This window comes from Meles meles, chromosome 18 (genome assembly GCF_922984935.1).
Source record: "Meles meles chromosome 18, mMelMel3.1 paternal haplotype, whole genome shotgun sequence".
Classification (NCBI taxonomy): domain Eukaryota; kingdom Metazoa; phylum Chordata; class Mammalia; order Carnivora; family Mustelidae; genus Meles; species Meles meles.
In genome coordinates, this window is record NC_060083.1 from 4,047,655 (window position 1) to 4,062,968 (window position 15,314).

A 15,314-nucleotide genomic window follows, 5' to 3' on the forward strand; every position below is an offset into this window, starting at 1 on the left:
CCTAAAAGAGAACCTCAAACAAAAAATTCTGGCTTTGACAGAACCGGAGAACACTCGCACCGAGCAGCTGCCAAGCACACGGGAGAACGAGGAAGGACGCGTACCTCTCAGCAGGTGAGGCAAAACACGGAAAGAATCTGACATGAAGTGTGTACACTGGGTTGGGGGGGTGGGCATCACAGCTAGAAAGCAACAAAGCAGAATGAGTGCCTGAGATTCACGTCAGGCCAAGAGCAAGCTCGAGATCAGTGGAAGAAGGAGCCTGAGTTCCTCTGTTGAGTCCCTGCTCCCTCCCTGAGCCCCACACTTAGGGCCCCCCCCCCCCCCCACATCCCGTCCCTTGCTTCCAGGGGACTGGACCTGGGATGACTCATCTGGTCCAAGCCAGGACAATCCTGTTTCCTCTCACAAGGCTCTGGGATGGGGACAGAGGACTCCGCCAGGCCAGAGAGGCTAAGGCTGAGGCTGCCATTCTGATGCTGAGTCCGTTCAGGCCAAAGTGGGATCAGAAGAGGTGAGCTGCTGAGAGGAAAATGCAGCGGAAGTACAGAGCGAAGCGGAGGCGGACAGGGAGGGAGGAAGAGAAAAACTAGAGGCAGCAGCTGATCCAGGAGACTTTTCTCCAAGACAGAAGGACCACGTGTCCAAATATGAAGTCAGAAGGAAGGGCCTCAATGGGGTGGTGGGTTTGGAAGAGGCCTGAGACGCCAGGGAGGGGCCGAGCCCAACAGCTGCTCTCAGATGAGCTAGGTCTTCGAGCGTGGGGACCACAGGTAGAAACAGGGGCTCCCAGCAACCGCCAAAACCAGGTGTCGGCTTCTGGCAGCTATTACCTGCTATGCAGAAATACTTGGTCCTCCTACGCAGGACTGATGTGCATCTTAGGAAGGACGACGGGGCACATCTCCTTCTAACCTCTGCTCTTCCTCTGACCCCGCACCTCGGAGGCCCTCAAACTACCAGATCCGTTTTCTCCAATGAGGACCCACGTTGCAGGTAGCCAGGCAGCTCCAGGGAGTGGAAGGAGCTCCAGGTGCAGGACACCCATGACATGGAAGGGGGCTGGAAGGGAGGGAGACAGGAGGCTCCGAGGCGTCATGCTTCCTGGTTTTTCCTGCGACAAGTTCCTTACCAACACATGTCCCCAGATACCGGAGCTGTGGATCGCTCAGGCTGTGACGAGGCTGTGCTGATACTCAGCCCCAGGGGAACAGAGGCCGTTGGCTCCAAGTTGATGGGATAAACTCTGGGGTGAGGCGCCACTGGGACCCTCCGGAGCCATGGTCTCCCCACATCCTTGGCCGCAAACGGAGATGCCGGAGCTCTCCAGCTAGCCAGAAGCACCAGGACTCCGCGTTTAGCCATGAGCATCTGGGACGCGTCCTAAGGGACATGAGCTACAATGTGCTCAGATTCGTCAAGTGGCCCCAAGCCATTAAAGACTCTGATAAATAATTCTGCCACAAAGGCCCCAGGGCCGAAGTAAAAAGCAAGGAAAGCCACAGGGTCAAATGTTTCCACAGGAATTACATTTGGTAAACAGAAGCTGCAGAAAGATGTTTCTATGAATCACCTGCAATTATTATGGAGGCCACAGTGTTCTCTAGAACAGTCAGAGTGAGCAAGCACTTCTCGTGGGCCTGCAGGAGCTGAGATGGACTTAAACACGTCACCTTAATACTAAAAAAAGAAAAAAAAAAGAGTCATCTTTCCATCCACTAGAAAAAAACGTATTTTCCCAACAGCTGATAAGGAAGACAGTCTTTCTTTTATTAACAGTGAGCGATAGCTTCGATATGCAGCGGCATTTTACGGAGGCACTAAGACGGAAAGGCTTTCAGAAGCAGACATGATTCAAGCGAACCTGATGGCAACGGCCGCCAGCCACGTGCTGAACGGCGCGACAGCAAACGTCACGTGACCTCCACCGCGACCTCCCGGGCCCACGCCGTCATCCACCCCCCTGGGCCCGTCCGTACCAGGCCTCCGCTCCCTCCTGGGACGCTCTGGGACGTTCTGAAGTTCTTTGAAACACATAAAGGCGATCACAGCGATCCCATTGTTAGGATGCATTCCCGGCGCCCCCCTGCCCACGGGTTCAAGCCGGACTTCCCAGTATACTGCGCTTCCCACCGCATCCCCTCGCACTCCGCTCCTTCGTGTCTGGCCCACCGACTGCCTGGGCGTTCCACCTGCCGCTCTCTCTGATCCTCCCCCCTCAGGTCTCAACGCATCTGCCACCCCACCAGGAACACTGTCCTTCTCCTTCCCTTTCTCAGAGGGTCCCCACCAACTGCTCTGCTTATTTTCAGTGCACAACGGATGACCGCCGAGAATGATCTTTTAAAATTTATTTGTTCCCTCCCCCCACACACACAAAAAAATAAACAAAATTTATTTTTCACACTTTACTTTCTACCTCCCCGACCGGACAGTAACAAGCGCAGGAGCTGGGTCATGTCAGCCATATCCCAGCACTTAGCCGGAGCCTAACACCCAGACGTGCTCAGCATGTGGTTGTCGGAAAGTCGTAACCGCCACAGCGATGACCGCACAGTCATCCGCTGTCTGCGTTCTCATCCAACACTACGAGGGAAGGGCGGTCTCCCCATTTTCCAGAAGAGGATACAGCAGTTTACTACCACGCCTAGACGCAAAATCTAGATTCCCCGCCTGCGTTGACCCCAACTTCTTATGCTCTGCAGTCTACATCAATACGGGCCTCAGGGAAAAACCAAGTGCCCCCAAAATCCAGCCGTTTTGGACACAGTAAAATTCACACGTTTCAGGCATATGGTTAGTTCTGACTTCTGAAAAAGATGTACAATTTTTTAAGCATTGCCACAATCAAGATACAGAATATTTCTGTCCCCTCACAAAGTTCCTTCATGCTCCTCTGTACCCAATCCCCCGTCCCTCCCCAATTCCTGGTCACCGTTGACCTGATTTCTGTCCCTCAAGTTTTGGCTTTCCAAAATGTCATATACATGGAATCGTACAGTATGTAACCTCTGGTATCTTTCACTGACAATGCTTTGGACGTGGACGTCCACACTCACCAGCTGAGGGACCGTTAGAATGCTTTCAGTAATCACTAATCAAACTGTTACAAATATTCACGTACAGATCTTTGGACACATCTATGGACATGTGTTTCCAGAGACATGTAGGAGTGGGGTTACATGGCAAATCTTGTTTCGCTTTATAGGAATCTGCCAAACTGTTTTACAACAAGTAACTGTACCCCTTTGTATTCACACCAGAAACCCAGGAGGATGCTGGTCTTTCCACATCCTTGTCAGCACTTGGTATTATTGTTTTAAAATGTTAACTGTTTTCATAGGTGTGTAGTGGTGTCTCACTATGGTTTTCTTTTCCTTCTTTCTTTCTTTTTTTTTTTTTTAAGATTTTATTTATTAGAGAGAGAGAGAAGCACCAGTCAGGGGAGATGCAGAGAAGCAGACTCCCCGCTGAGCAGGGAGCCTGACATTGGACCCAATCCCAGCACCGTGAGATCATGAGCTGAACTGAAGGCAGACACTTAACTGACACACTGTGGCTTTCATTTGCATTTCCCCTAATGACCACTGATGTTGAAAACCTTTTGTGTTTGATATCTGTATGTCTTCTTATTAAAATTTTATTTTTTATTTTTAAAAAGATTTTACTTCAGAGAGAGCATGAGCAGAGGGAGAGGGAGAAGCAGACGCCCTGCTGAGCAGGGAGTCCAACATGGGACTCGATCCCAGGACCCTGGGATCCCGACTTGAGCTAAAGGCACACGCTTAACTGACTGAGCCACCCAGGGACCCTGTATGTCTTCTTTAGGAGAATATTTTAATGTTTTGTCCATGTTTTTTTTTTTTTTAAAGATTTATTTATTTATTTGACAGACAGAGATCACAAGAGAGGCAGGCGGAGAGAGAGAGGAGGAAGCAGGCTCCCCACTGAGCAGAGAGCCCGAAGTCGGGCTTCATCCCGAAGGCAGAGGCCCGAACCCACTGAGCCACCCAGGCGCCCCTTCAGTCCATGTTTTAATTGGGTTGTTTTCTTATGAGTGGGTTTTAGGGATGCTGTATATATTCTGGACACAAGACACGCATAGCTCCATGCTTTGCAAATATTTTCTCCTACACCGCAGCTGGTCTGGTCATTTTCAGAAGTATTTCTGGGAGAGCAGAAATTTTTATTTTGGTGCGATCTAATTTACCGATTACTTCATCTACAGTTTGTGCTTTTGGCGTTTCGTGGAAGAGCTCTTTGCCCAGCTTTCTGCGCTGGATTCTGTGTCCCGACCTGGCATCTCGTCCCCCTGCGATATTCACTCACTCGTTCTCGTATCTTTTTTGTAGACTCATTTGCATCTTCCATGTTGAGCCTCACCTGTCTGGAAGGAAGAGTTCATTTCTTCCTTCCCAAGACATGGGCCTGTTTTCTTTTCCTGGTCTCTCGCTCAGGAGCCCCAGCACAACACACAGCACAGCCCTCGCAATCCGGTGTGGCAGGCACGTTTTCTCAGCCTCCTTCCTGGCTTTGCTTCCTCACTATGCTCCTTCAAGCAAGGTCTTTTTTTTTTTTTTTAATATTTTATTTATTTATTTGACAGAGAGAGAGAGAGATCACAAGTAGATAGAGAGGCAGGCAGAGAGAGAGAGAGAGAGGGAAGCAGGCTCCCTGCTGAGCAGAGAGCCTGATGCGGGGCTTGATCCCAGGACCCTGAGATCATGACCTGAGCCGAAGGCAGCGGCTTAACCCACTGAGCCACTCAGGCGCCCCCTCACTATGCTCCTTCAAATCCTTCCCTTGGAGTCTGGCCAGGTCATTTATTTTTGTTCTTAGACACATCCTCTGCACCCCCTTCCTGGCACCTTTACTTCTCATGCTCATCTCGCGTCGGATGACCTCCACTCTACTCTCCGCCTGTCCCGTCCGAACTTGGTTCATCGGTCATCGGTCACGGCCTACAGCCAGGCCTACCCCCACCGTCGCTCACGCTCCCCGCTCACCGGCCGCTCGTGCCTTATCCCCCCGATGCCGTGTGCCAGGTACTCCCGACTCAGGGTCTTCGCTTGTGTACTTCCCGCACTTGGGAGGTCGCTTCTACTTCTCTAACGCCTGTCCATCTGTCCGTCCATCCATCGGTGCCCCCATCCCTCAGCAAGCGCCCGCGATCTGCCAGCTGTGATGGCCGGAATGCAGGCTCCGTGATGCGAGGATCTTGTCTGCTTGGTTCCCTCCGGGATCGCGGCACTAACAATAGCGCCCGGCACAGGGCAGGCGCCCGGCGAGTGGCTTCAGGTCAGCGATCGCGGGTGCTGCGGCCGCACGGGCGGAGGAGCCGCCCCTTGTCTCGGGAGAACACACACGGCGCAGAGCAGGAGGCAGAGGAAACCACACCACGGGCCACTACCGGGTGCTGCAGGGGCACGACCCCAGAGCAGCCGGGCTCCGCCACCAAGCGTCTAACCCCAGGCGGCAGCGGGGCAGCACCTGGCGCCACGCCCGCCGGGCCCGGAAGCGCAAGGTCCGCACGCCTGGTGACACAGGGGACGCCACCCGCGGCTCCGTCCGGGCACAACCCAACACAAAGGGGTGTGAGTAGAGGTGAACATCGCGAGGTGTGAGGCTGCGAGGGCCGGGAAGGCTCAGACCCCAAAAGGCCTTCTAGGACAGTAAAGCACTGAAAACAAGTATTTCCTCTTAAATCTACTTAGAAGACGCCCAAAGGTTTTAAGCCAGAACCCGGTGGGATCATTGAAGGGGAAGGTGCCGACGACAGCGGGAAAGAGCGGCTGGAGACCAGCTGGGGCGCCGTTCTAGGGCGCGGGGCGAGCCGGGGACGCTCTGCCCAGCGCGGTGGGGCGGGAGGGCGCACTCCAGGGTGCTGCGGGGCGCTGGGAAGCCACAGTCCGGCCCGCGGTCGGATGCACGGGAAGTCTCGAGTGGCCTACAGGCGCCGACTCTGGAGCGTGAGCCGGCGTGGGAGAGGTGACGTCTGGGGACACACACTTCGGGAAGCTGAGACGCCTCTGGAAGCCCCAAAAGAGACGTTCAAAGGGTCTCACCCAGAAGAGCAGTCTGGGCCAGGGGTATAGACGGTGCAGAGTGTCTGCCAAGAAAGAATGAGATCAGGAGGAGGCCAGCGACCACCTAAGAAGGTGCGGCCAGAGGAGGAAGGGACGGAAAGAACTTGGAAAGGAACAGGCTGGGTCAGCTCGTGCCCATGCTCTGGTTCTTGGCTTCAAGACCTCAGCCCTCCGCTGAGTCCACCCCGGACCTCCCCGGTCTGGGTCGGGTTCTCCTTTGTGCCGCCCCATCCCCCGGCATGTCCCTCCTGCCGCGCTGACCACGGCACCCCCGGTCCGGCACGCGGCTTGGCTGGCAGGTGCATTCAGAGGTACATCTACGGAGTAAACCAAACGCACGGCAACATCTCGTGTGCTTACACGCTCGGCCGCTACCTCCTCGATGCCGTTCCTCAGAGAATGGAGAGCCGGTCATCCGCCTCTTAGTAACCCTGGCAACCGGCACACTCCTCTCCTGGGAGCACCTTCTCTTACAAACGTGTCCTGACGGTGGTAAGCAAGAAGGAAGGATTCGGAAATGCCACCGCTGGGTGCGCGTACCAACACTGCACAGCCACGGAAACACGTACACCTGCCACTGTCTGAGTTCTCTCCCTGTCCAAGTGTTTGCTTCTTTCTCCCTAACCCTAGAAACCAATCTAAATTTCTTCTTTATGTTATTGCCTGATAAGTATAGGAATATTTCTATTTTATTTTATTTATTTATTTTGAGGGAATATTTATATTTTAAAGCAAATTTTGGAAACAGGTGAAATTTCTACAAATGATTCCTTTTTTTTTCTTGAGTTTTTAAACCTTCTTCCCAACAATGCACAGGTATTTCCATGATTTTACGGATCTTATTACCACCTGCACGGCGATGCTGCAAGGTTGGAACGGCGATCTTTCCAGGGGAGGGGGAGGTGGTGGGGAAAGGTTGATCCAGTGACTTCCCAAGCTTCAAGTCTGTTAGGTACCATTTTTCACTAGACTCTGACCATATGAAGAACATCTGAAGGCGGAAATGCCTTCGATTATACAGATTTTTAAAAAATTGCTGGTTAATGTTCTCCAATCACCAAGTTAAAACTTGGATCACACTGCCTCTGACTTTCCAGTAAGATTAAATTCTCTTGGGGCGCCTGGGTGGCTCAGTTGGTTAAGTGACTGCCTTTAGCTCAGGTCATGATCCTGTAGTCCTGGGATCGAGTCCCACATCAGGCTCCCAGCTCCATGGGGAGTCTGCTTCTCCCTCTGACCTCCCCTCTCATGCTTTCTCACTCTGTCTCTCTCTCAAATAAATAAATTTAATTTAAAAAAAAGATTAACTTCACTTGACATTATCCTTCATTACGTGACTTGTGGATTTGACTCCTTAGGTGAGTTGACCAGCCCTTTAGTGAGGGTTCCAGACATATGATGTGAAGTCTACGCTCTGTTCTCTGCCAGAGAATCAAAAGGGAGCTCTAAGCCCAACTCCCTCCTGACAAGTTATTCAGAACTATGACCTTTTTGACAGAAATGTCCAGGCCATGGGGTGCCTGGGTGGCTCAGTGGGTTAAGCCTCTGCCTTCGGCTCAGGTCATGATCTTAGGGTCCTGGGATCAAGTCCTGCATCGGGCTCTCTGCTCAGCAGGGAGCCTGCTTCCCCCTCTCCCTCTGCCTGCCTCTCTGCCTACTTGTGATCTCTGTCAAATAAATAAATAAAATCTTAAAAAAAAAAATTCCAGACCAGTTAGCCAGTTAGTTGATCTTATTCATCTTCTCTAATTTGTAAGCAAATGTAAAGACACAGAGTGTCATCTTTAAAAAGCTATTTGGAGGGGTATGTAGTGTGGTGGGTGCCTACAAACTGATTTAGAACATATTTCCAGGGGTGCCTGGGTGGCTCAGTGGGTTAAGCCTCTGCCTTTGGCTCAGGTCATGGTCCCAGGGTCCTGGGATCGAGCCCCACATCAGGCTCTCTGCTCAGCAGGAGCCTGCTTCCCCTTCTCTCTCTGCCTGCCTCTGCCTGCTTGTGATCTCTGCCAAGTAAATAAATAAAAAAATCTTAAAAAAAAGAACATACGTTCCAGTTAAGGGGTTTTTTTTTCCCCTCTAGTCAAGAAAAAAAAAAAAAAAAGGCAATGGGAATTTATAGGAAGTAGACTGAGAAAATAAGGGAATTTGTAAACATCAGAGCATCCCTGGCATCCCCTTCTACCAGGTGAGGCAGAGTCGTCGTTCAGCCTGGACGTTACTGAGAGTGAGAGTGGGATGCCATCAGCAATCCTGCTGGGAACCAGCACTGTCGTGGGCAAACCGGGACAAACGGCCGCTCCACCTCTAGACCACTCCACAGTCGTGTCCTGCGACGGAGGACACTCCCCACGCTGCCTGACCCACAGCTGAGACCGGCGGCACCCTCTCTCCTCTCTTTCATGGGCTTGGTTTAACCCCTGGGTCAGGGGCACCTGAATGGCTCGGTCGGCTGCACGTCCGACTCTTGGTTTCGCTCAGGTCATGGTCTCAGGGTCCTGGGACCGAGCCCTGCATCAGGCTCCACGCTCAGCAGAGTGTCTGCTTGTGATCTTCTTGCTCCCTTTCCTTCTCCCCCTGCTCTCTTACTCTTTTTCTCTCAAATAAAAAAATAAATAAATCTTTCATCCGTGGATCAAGGTGAACCATCAGAGATGCTCCTTAGGCCAACATGTCTGGCCACGAGCTTCTTCCACCCAACCTGCTTCAAGGTCATTCACTCTAAGCCGTTCTCAGCCGGAGGTGATCTTCAGTATCTCCCCCGGGGCTTGCACGGTGAGATGCCTCAGAAAAGGATTTGCCTCCGCCATGGACGTCACACAGGACACTCTTCTAAGATCATCACCAAGCGTCTCATCGTATTTTTTAAGAACGGAGAGACAGAGTCTCTCTTGGGTCTCCCTAGAGTGGTGTTTTCTTCTCAAGGACAAAGAGACTTTCAGAGATAGTTATGTGTAGCTGTTAGGGACTCGGGGCAGGGAGTCCAATGGAGCAGGCCAAATTTCTTTGTATTATTCTGCTACTTCTTTGTATTCCTTGGATCCCTTGCATACTGGGAACATCTGACACCATCTATCTTACGGTGCTGCGGGGGAATTAAGTATCAATAAGGCATGCAGCCTTATGGTAGAGCTGCGATATCACCAGGAATGCAGAATGAAATCCACAGTTCAACCCATCAGCTATGTGAACTGGAGATGCTTTCCTTCTCTTACTACTTATCCCGTATTCTATTTTCTGTAACCCTGACTTTCTTTACACATTTCTCTGCTTTGCTAAAACTCAGTCTTACGATACCTTTAATCCTGGAATAAAGACTAAATTAAACAAGCAAAAAAGCACTATCTCCTGGGTCAGCGCCATAAAGGTTCAGCGCCCACCTACCCTGCCATGTTTTTCTGGAAGAAATGACGAAAAGTTCAGAGAATGGCAGCCACACGTGTGCACAACTGTACTGATTTTCCAGACTTTCCAGGTTCTCAAAAAATCCCCCCAAATCCAGAACAACTAGTCCAGGCATATGTTTCTTTCCTTAAGCCTATTTCTTTAGCACCTTAGGATATAATTTTATTTATGCCAATAAAAATTTTCAAAATAAACTGCAATTACTTAAAAAAAATTAACGCAATGTATGTATTTTCCCGTAAATGCTCGTAGCATTTCTTCAGAATGGCCAAGCTAGGTACTAAGACAGAAACAGCTGTCATCAGCAAAGACGTCCCAGGACTTCCTTCCCAGACCCGTCAATGATGTCGGGAACCGACACTTTACACGCCAAACTGCAGTCTGTGAAGTGGGATAGATTCAATAAGGCAGGTCAGCCCGAGTCAAATGGGACAGGGAATACCAGAGAGAATTTCAAAATAAACTGGCTGGGCTTTACACTTAAATGCCGAAGGGCCACTGTGAATGTCAGAACCAGCAAAGCTGAGAAATGGATGCTGAAGGGTGGTCTGGAAGACTTTCCATACCCCCCAACAGCCACCCACTAGATCTGCGTAGTAGTCAGTCATTTACTAGGTTATAATAAACCCTACGTGGTGAGATATAAAGTCCCCAGTTTTAAAACTATGATTCTCAGGGCAAGATTTCTTCTCTCCAGACTCAGAATGGCTCCTTGGACTTGTTCCATAAAATACATCCCAGCGCTTCACCTAAGCCCGAGTCCTTTGTTCGGCCCTATCACTTGCCCTTTCAGAGGCTTCTTTAGGTAGCAATTAAGGTTTATTATCGTAGATGAGATTCTGCCCGGGTCATCTTGCAAACGAAAGAGGATGGTACCAGTTTAACAAGACTAATAATTGTGCGGCAGCCTCTCTCCTGTGAAGCACGGGTGTTGTCAATGCCAACCGTCAAGGCCATGTGCGCCCCTCCCTGGATGCATGGGTTGACCGACGTGGCTTTCATGGGAACAGGAAAGGACCACACTGGGCAGAGTAAGAGGAGATGTGGACAGTGGCAGGCCTTTATCTGATCGTCATTAGATGCCTGAAGGCCACTTGCTGGGCTTGTCCCACATTCCTCTGGTTCTCGGGGAAAGCGTGATTTCCCTGTAGGAGGACGTAAGCACGTCCCTGAGATCTGACCAGCGGTCAGCTTCTAGCTTTTGAGATGGGTCCCGGAGCTTGCATTTGCTCTTCTAGAACAACCCAGATAAAAGCACTTCGGACACTTTAAATGCAAACGCAGCAGATGGCTTTACGTACATCTCAAAAAAGGAAATCGCGTGATCAGTGGCTATGAGATTTCTGTTCTTCTGTGTTTTCTTTGCTCTTTGCGATATAATGGTATTTCAAATTCACTGAAGAACTGAAAGGCTCCCGACAGCTAATATTAAAAATCATCTTTACATAGACCTCCTACTGTACCCGCATTGGTCTCCTTCATGGTCTTACTGAATATGTGTTGACTACTTGATCCACAAGTTACCCCGATATATTTAAAGCTCCATGAGGACACTGCCTGTGGGAACAGGAGAAGATGCGCTGATTTAGAATTGTCAGTAAAACCATTTGTTTCTTTTTATTCTTCTTGGCTTATGATATCCACCGGATTTGAAAAAAAAAAATTTAAATGCCAGTTTCAAGGTCTCCAGGAAGTAAAATGTTTAATTATTAACCATTAGTGATATTAAAATATTTATATGCCTTTTAGTTCTACTTAATTGAATTTGGTAGAAAGGAGAGTAATGGGGGCAGTGCTTTCCTCGGCGGATAACAGCATTATCAGTTTGTCTGAAAAGGTAAGGCTTCAGACAGATCTTTCTTCCGAGACCCCGTATGGATCTGTCTGAAACCATTTGTGTTAATGGAGTGTTTTCATCCTCAGCCACTACAAGTGAAACGAGTCCGCGCTTCAAAATGGAATTTCATAAAGAAATGCACAGCATGAGTTACTCCCACAACAGAACGGCAAATCTTAGATCCACTCTGAGGGCTCTGTAGTACACTTTGGGGAGAGCTGAAAAGTACTCTGCGCCCAAATCAACGCGCCCCTTGGGGAGGGGTGTCATTTTTCACCTCACAACTCAAGGCAAAAGACCGGGACATGATTCAGGATGAACGAGCAAAGGAATGTTCTAGAAGGCGCGTGAGACTTCTATTCACGATTTTACCTGATCTGTCCACGAACCAGAGGTCTGTTCTTTGTCCTATTCATGTTTGAATCAAACGGCACCTCGAAAAACTGCAAAAAGATTGAAAAAAAGAGAGAAGACGTTAACAGTAACAGGAAGCAAAAGCAATTCTCCTCTTTTCCTTCAGTGCTGTACTTTTGTCCACAGTAAATGTCATTTTAATTTTGATCATACGGACTCATATTCTTGGTACCTGGAGGAAAATTCTCGGGGAGAGACATATTTAAAAATTTTATGCAAAAGGGGGGCACCTGGGCTGCTTAGCCAGTTAAGCGTCTGCCTTCAGCTCAGGTCATGATCCCAGGCTCCCGAGACCCAGCCCCCCGTTGGGCGCCCTGCTCAGCAGGAAGCCTGCTTCTCCCTCTGCCTCTCGTCCCACTCATGCTCACTCTCTGTCTCAAATAAATAAAATTTTTAAAATTTTTATTTATATGAGAGAGACAGAGAGAGCACAGGCAGGGAGAATAAGAGGGAGAAGCAGATTTCCCGCTGAGCAGGGAGCCTGATGCAGGGCTCCATCCCAGGACCCAGGATCACGAGCCGAGCCGAAGGCAGACACCCAGCTGACTGTGCCAACCAGGCATCCCTCAAATAAAGAAAATCTTAAGAAAATTACAAGCTTTAAGTGTCCAGAATATGCATGGTTTCACTTCGATCCACTCTGAAAACCAGCTAAGTATACAGCTGCTTCCTTCAGAGGAAGCAATTGTTGCAGGAGTAAAGTTTTCATGCTCTAGACGATTTCGGAACCTTGCACACACCAAGCCTGTGAGCCAACCAGTGGAAATGGGCCACTAAATTCAAGAACCAGGGCTGAGGTAATGAGGACCCCACATGAAACCGTACACAGCCAACAAGGTGACATTGTGACTGGCGTCACCACCCCCTCTGCCCAGGGCAGCTCCCCCCTTTACACCTGTGATCCCAGCATCACTGACAGCAACCCTTCTCGCTCTCAAAGCAGCCCAATCTGGCGATACACTGGTACGGTGACCCTAACAACGAGGTTCTGGCTCTGCTCTCCAGAAATTCATACTATAACGCAGGGGTCAGCAAGCTCATGGGTCATGTCCAGCCGCCTGCTCCTGCTTTGGTATGGCTCACAAGACGGTAATTTTTTTTAAATGATTGAAAAAAATATATCCAAGGCAGAAGAATAGTCTGTGACATGTGCAAATGATAGGAGAGTCAGATTTCAGTGTCCGTTAGTAGAGCTGTGTGGGAACTCTCCCACACTCGCCGTCTGTCTTGCTATGGCTGCCCTCACACTCCAGAGGCTGGGTTGGGTAGTAGCAACAGGGAGAGCATAGCCCAGAAGACCTAAAATAGTAACTCTCTGGTCCTTTACTGAAAAAGGTCTGCCGACCTATAATCTAACGGAAAGACCAGGATACAGATGATTAAGATAACGTGCACAGTACAGGGTAAGAGAGAGCCGTGCTAACACGGGCGCTGAACCAGCCGGGGAGGCAGGCAGGGCAGGGCACACACATCCTTTGAGCCCTCTTAAACAGACTTTAAAACTCAGCAGGAGTCAGATGCTTTAAGGGGACTGGAGGGAAGCAAGAAGCAGTCTAGACGCAAGGGGAAACATACAGAAAGAAAGGCAGGGGGTGGGGGGCAGCAGAAATTTCGTGAGTTGCTCGAGTGGCTAGAAAGAGTTCAGGATAGCCCAGAGGTTAAAGGTCTTGCAGGGAGAGATGACGGTGACGTTTCAGCTTTGCCAATGACGAGTGGCTATGGGACACTGTCTGAGAGCCAGTTTCCTCGTCTGTGAAATGAGGGGTAGTAACACGCACCTTGCAAGGTTAATGGGAGGAGTAATAAGGTACTGATACACAGCGTCGTGCTTGGCACGGAGCAGGTACTTAATAGTGACTTGTTTAACTATTACCATCGGTGTCGCGGGACGGCTGCAGATGACGCACCAGAGGCAGGGGAAGAGCCAGAGCGTGGAGACCTTCGCACACCACGCTAATACGTAGGAGATGCATTTTGGGCAGATTACTAGGACCACCACTTGGAGGACGGTTTTGGCTGAAATGGCCCAGGTGACAGAGGGTGAGGGCCTAACAAGGCTGTGGCCATGGAGATGGGAGAGAAATCAACATCCTGCTTTACCCTCTAGCCCAAGGGCCTTTTCAAGTGCACACAGTTTCACAAAGGGGACCTGCCATTTACATTCCTACTAGCAGTGTCTAAGAGCTCTCCACCTCCAGACCCTTCCAGAACTCAGTTCTGGGTCATTTCCCGTGGCAAGGAACTACAACCGTCCTAGGGGTTCGCCAAGGACAAAGGGAATATGGAATGGCTGGCAGGAAAAGATAGTTACAAACACCGGTTGTGGCCCTGTGACTAGGGGCAGAAACAAGGAAGCCAAATACTTTTATTTTCATATGATCGTATTTGTGTATATAAACTAAAGTTTTTATTCCCCTCTCCGATTCTCCTAGCACTGAATGGATGCTAAACAGTATTTCATCTCGTGTCTCAGAATTTAGGCTGCACAACATCAAGGGGGACCGTGACCCAGCTTGAAGAGGAAGGAACATCACCCGAAGACGCAGAAAGGGGCTGGTGAATTTTGGATTAGTGGATGTTGGGTTGTAAGAGGGATCATTTCATTGGCATAAACTCAATTTTGCGATCGCCTTCTTTGCAAGCGAACTTTGACCGAGAGGCGTGTCTCAGCGCTAGCTAAGCTGACAAGGAGCGAACAGTGATGCCTGTTGGGTCTGTGCTGTGCCAACTCAGCTAACCGGGAGCCAGCCTGCCCCACGCTCCCGTGCCTGCACAGCTGGACATTTATGGGAGCCAAAGAGGGCTCCCGGGCTTGGGAGGTGGAGCTGAAGTCGCAGCTGTGCTCAACTCCACAGCGGAGGGTCTGCGGGTGGCCCTGGTGGCCGGGAGGAGCACCGCGGCTGCAGCTCCTGCCAGCTCCCTGGGCGGCAGCCCGTCCCCGAGCTCATCCACCTTTCATTCAGACGGGCCCAGGCTGTGTGCTGCCGCACGGAGAAATGCACCCGCTCTTCGGAGGGTACCTGCGTATCCAAGTTGCGGGCTAGGAAGCAGCTAGAGATGGACACGTGTCCCGGTTTGTTCTGATGAGTTTCAGCTCAGCCATGCGGATCTCAGGTGGCTCCTACCCCTACTTTCCTGAAAGTCCTGCTTATCTCAGCCCAGCACCAGGCAGCTTCTCTCCCAGGACCACCTCGGCTTGATTCCCCATGGGACAACTCTTACATCACTCACGGTGGTTCTGACATTCTTTTTTTTTTTTTTTTAATTTTTATGTATTTATTTATTTGACAGACATAGATCACAAGTAGGCCGAGAGGCAGGCAGAGAGAGAGGAGGAGAAGCAGGCTCCCTGCCGAGTGGAGAGCCCGATGCGGGGCTCGATCCCAGGATCCTGGGATCATGACCTGAGCCGAAGGCAGAGGCTTAACCAACTGAGCCATCCAGGGGCCCTTTTTTTTTTTTAATTTTAATTCTCTTATCATCATATTTGCATTTTAATTTTTCAATTTATTTATTAAAAATTTTTTTATCATGTTTAGTTTTATCACGTTTACTTAGCCATAGTTGGTTTTTGA

At 50.1% G+C, this 15,314-nt stretch overlaps 1 protein-coding gene across 3 annotated transcripts in view; it reads right to left on the minus strand.

The window, feature by feature from the left end:
- The window catches only part of LOC123928975 (protoheme IX farnesyltransferase, mitochondrial), a 130,688-nt gene that overhangs the window by 27,505 nt on the left and 87,869 nt on the right, over window positions 1–15,314 (minus strand). For all 3 annotated transcript variants that reach the window (XM_045984089.1, XM_045984090.1, XM_045984091.1), the window contains exon 5: window positions 11,698–11,768. In XM_045984089.1, coding sequence (XP_045840045.1) covers window positions 11,698–11,768 — 71 coding nt within the window. The remainder of the gene's footprint in view (window positions 1–11,697; window positions 11,769–15,314) is intronic.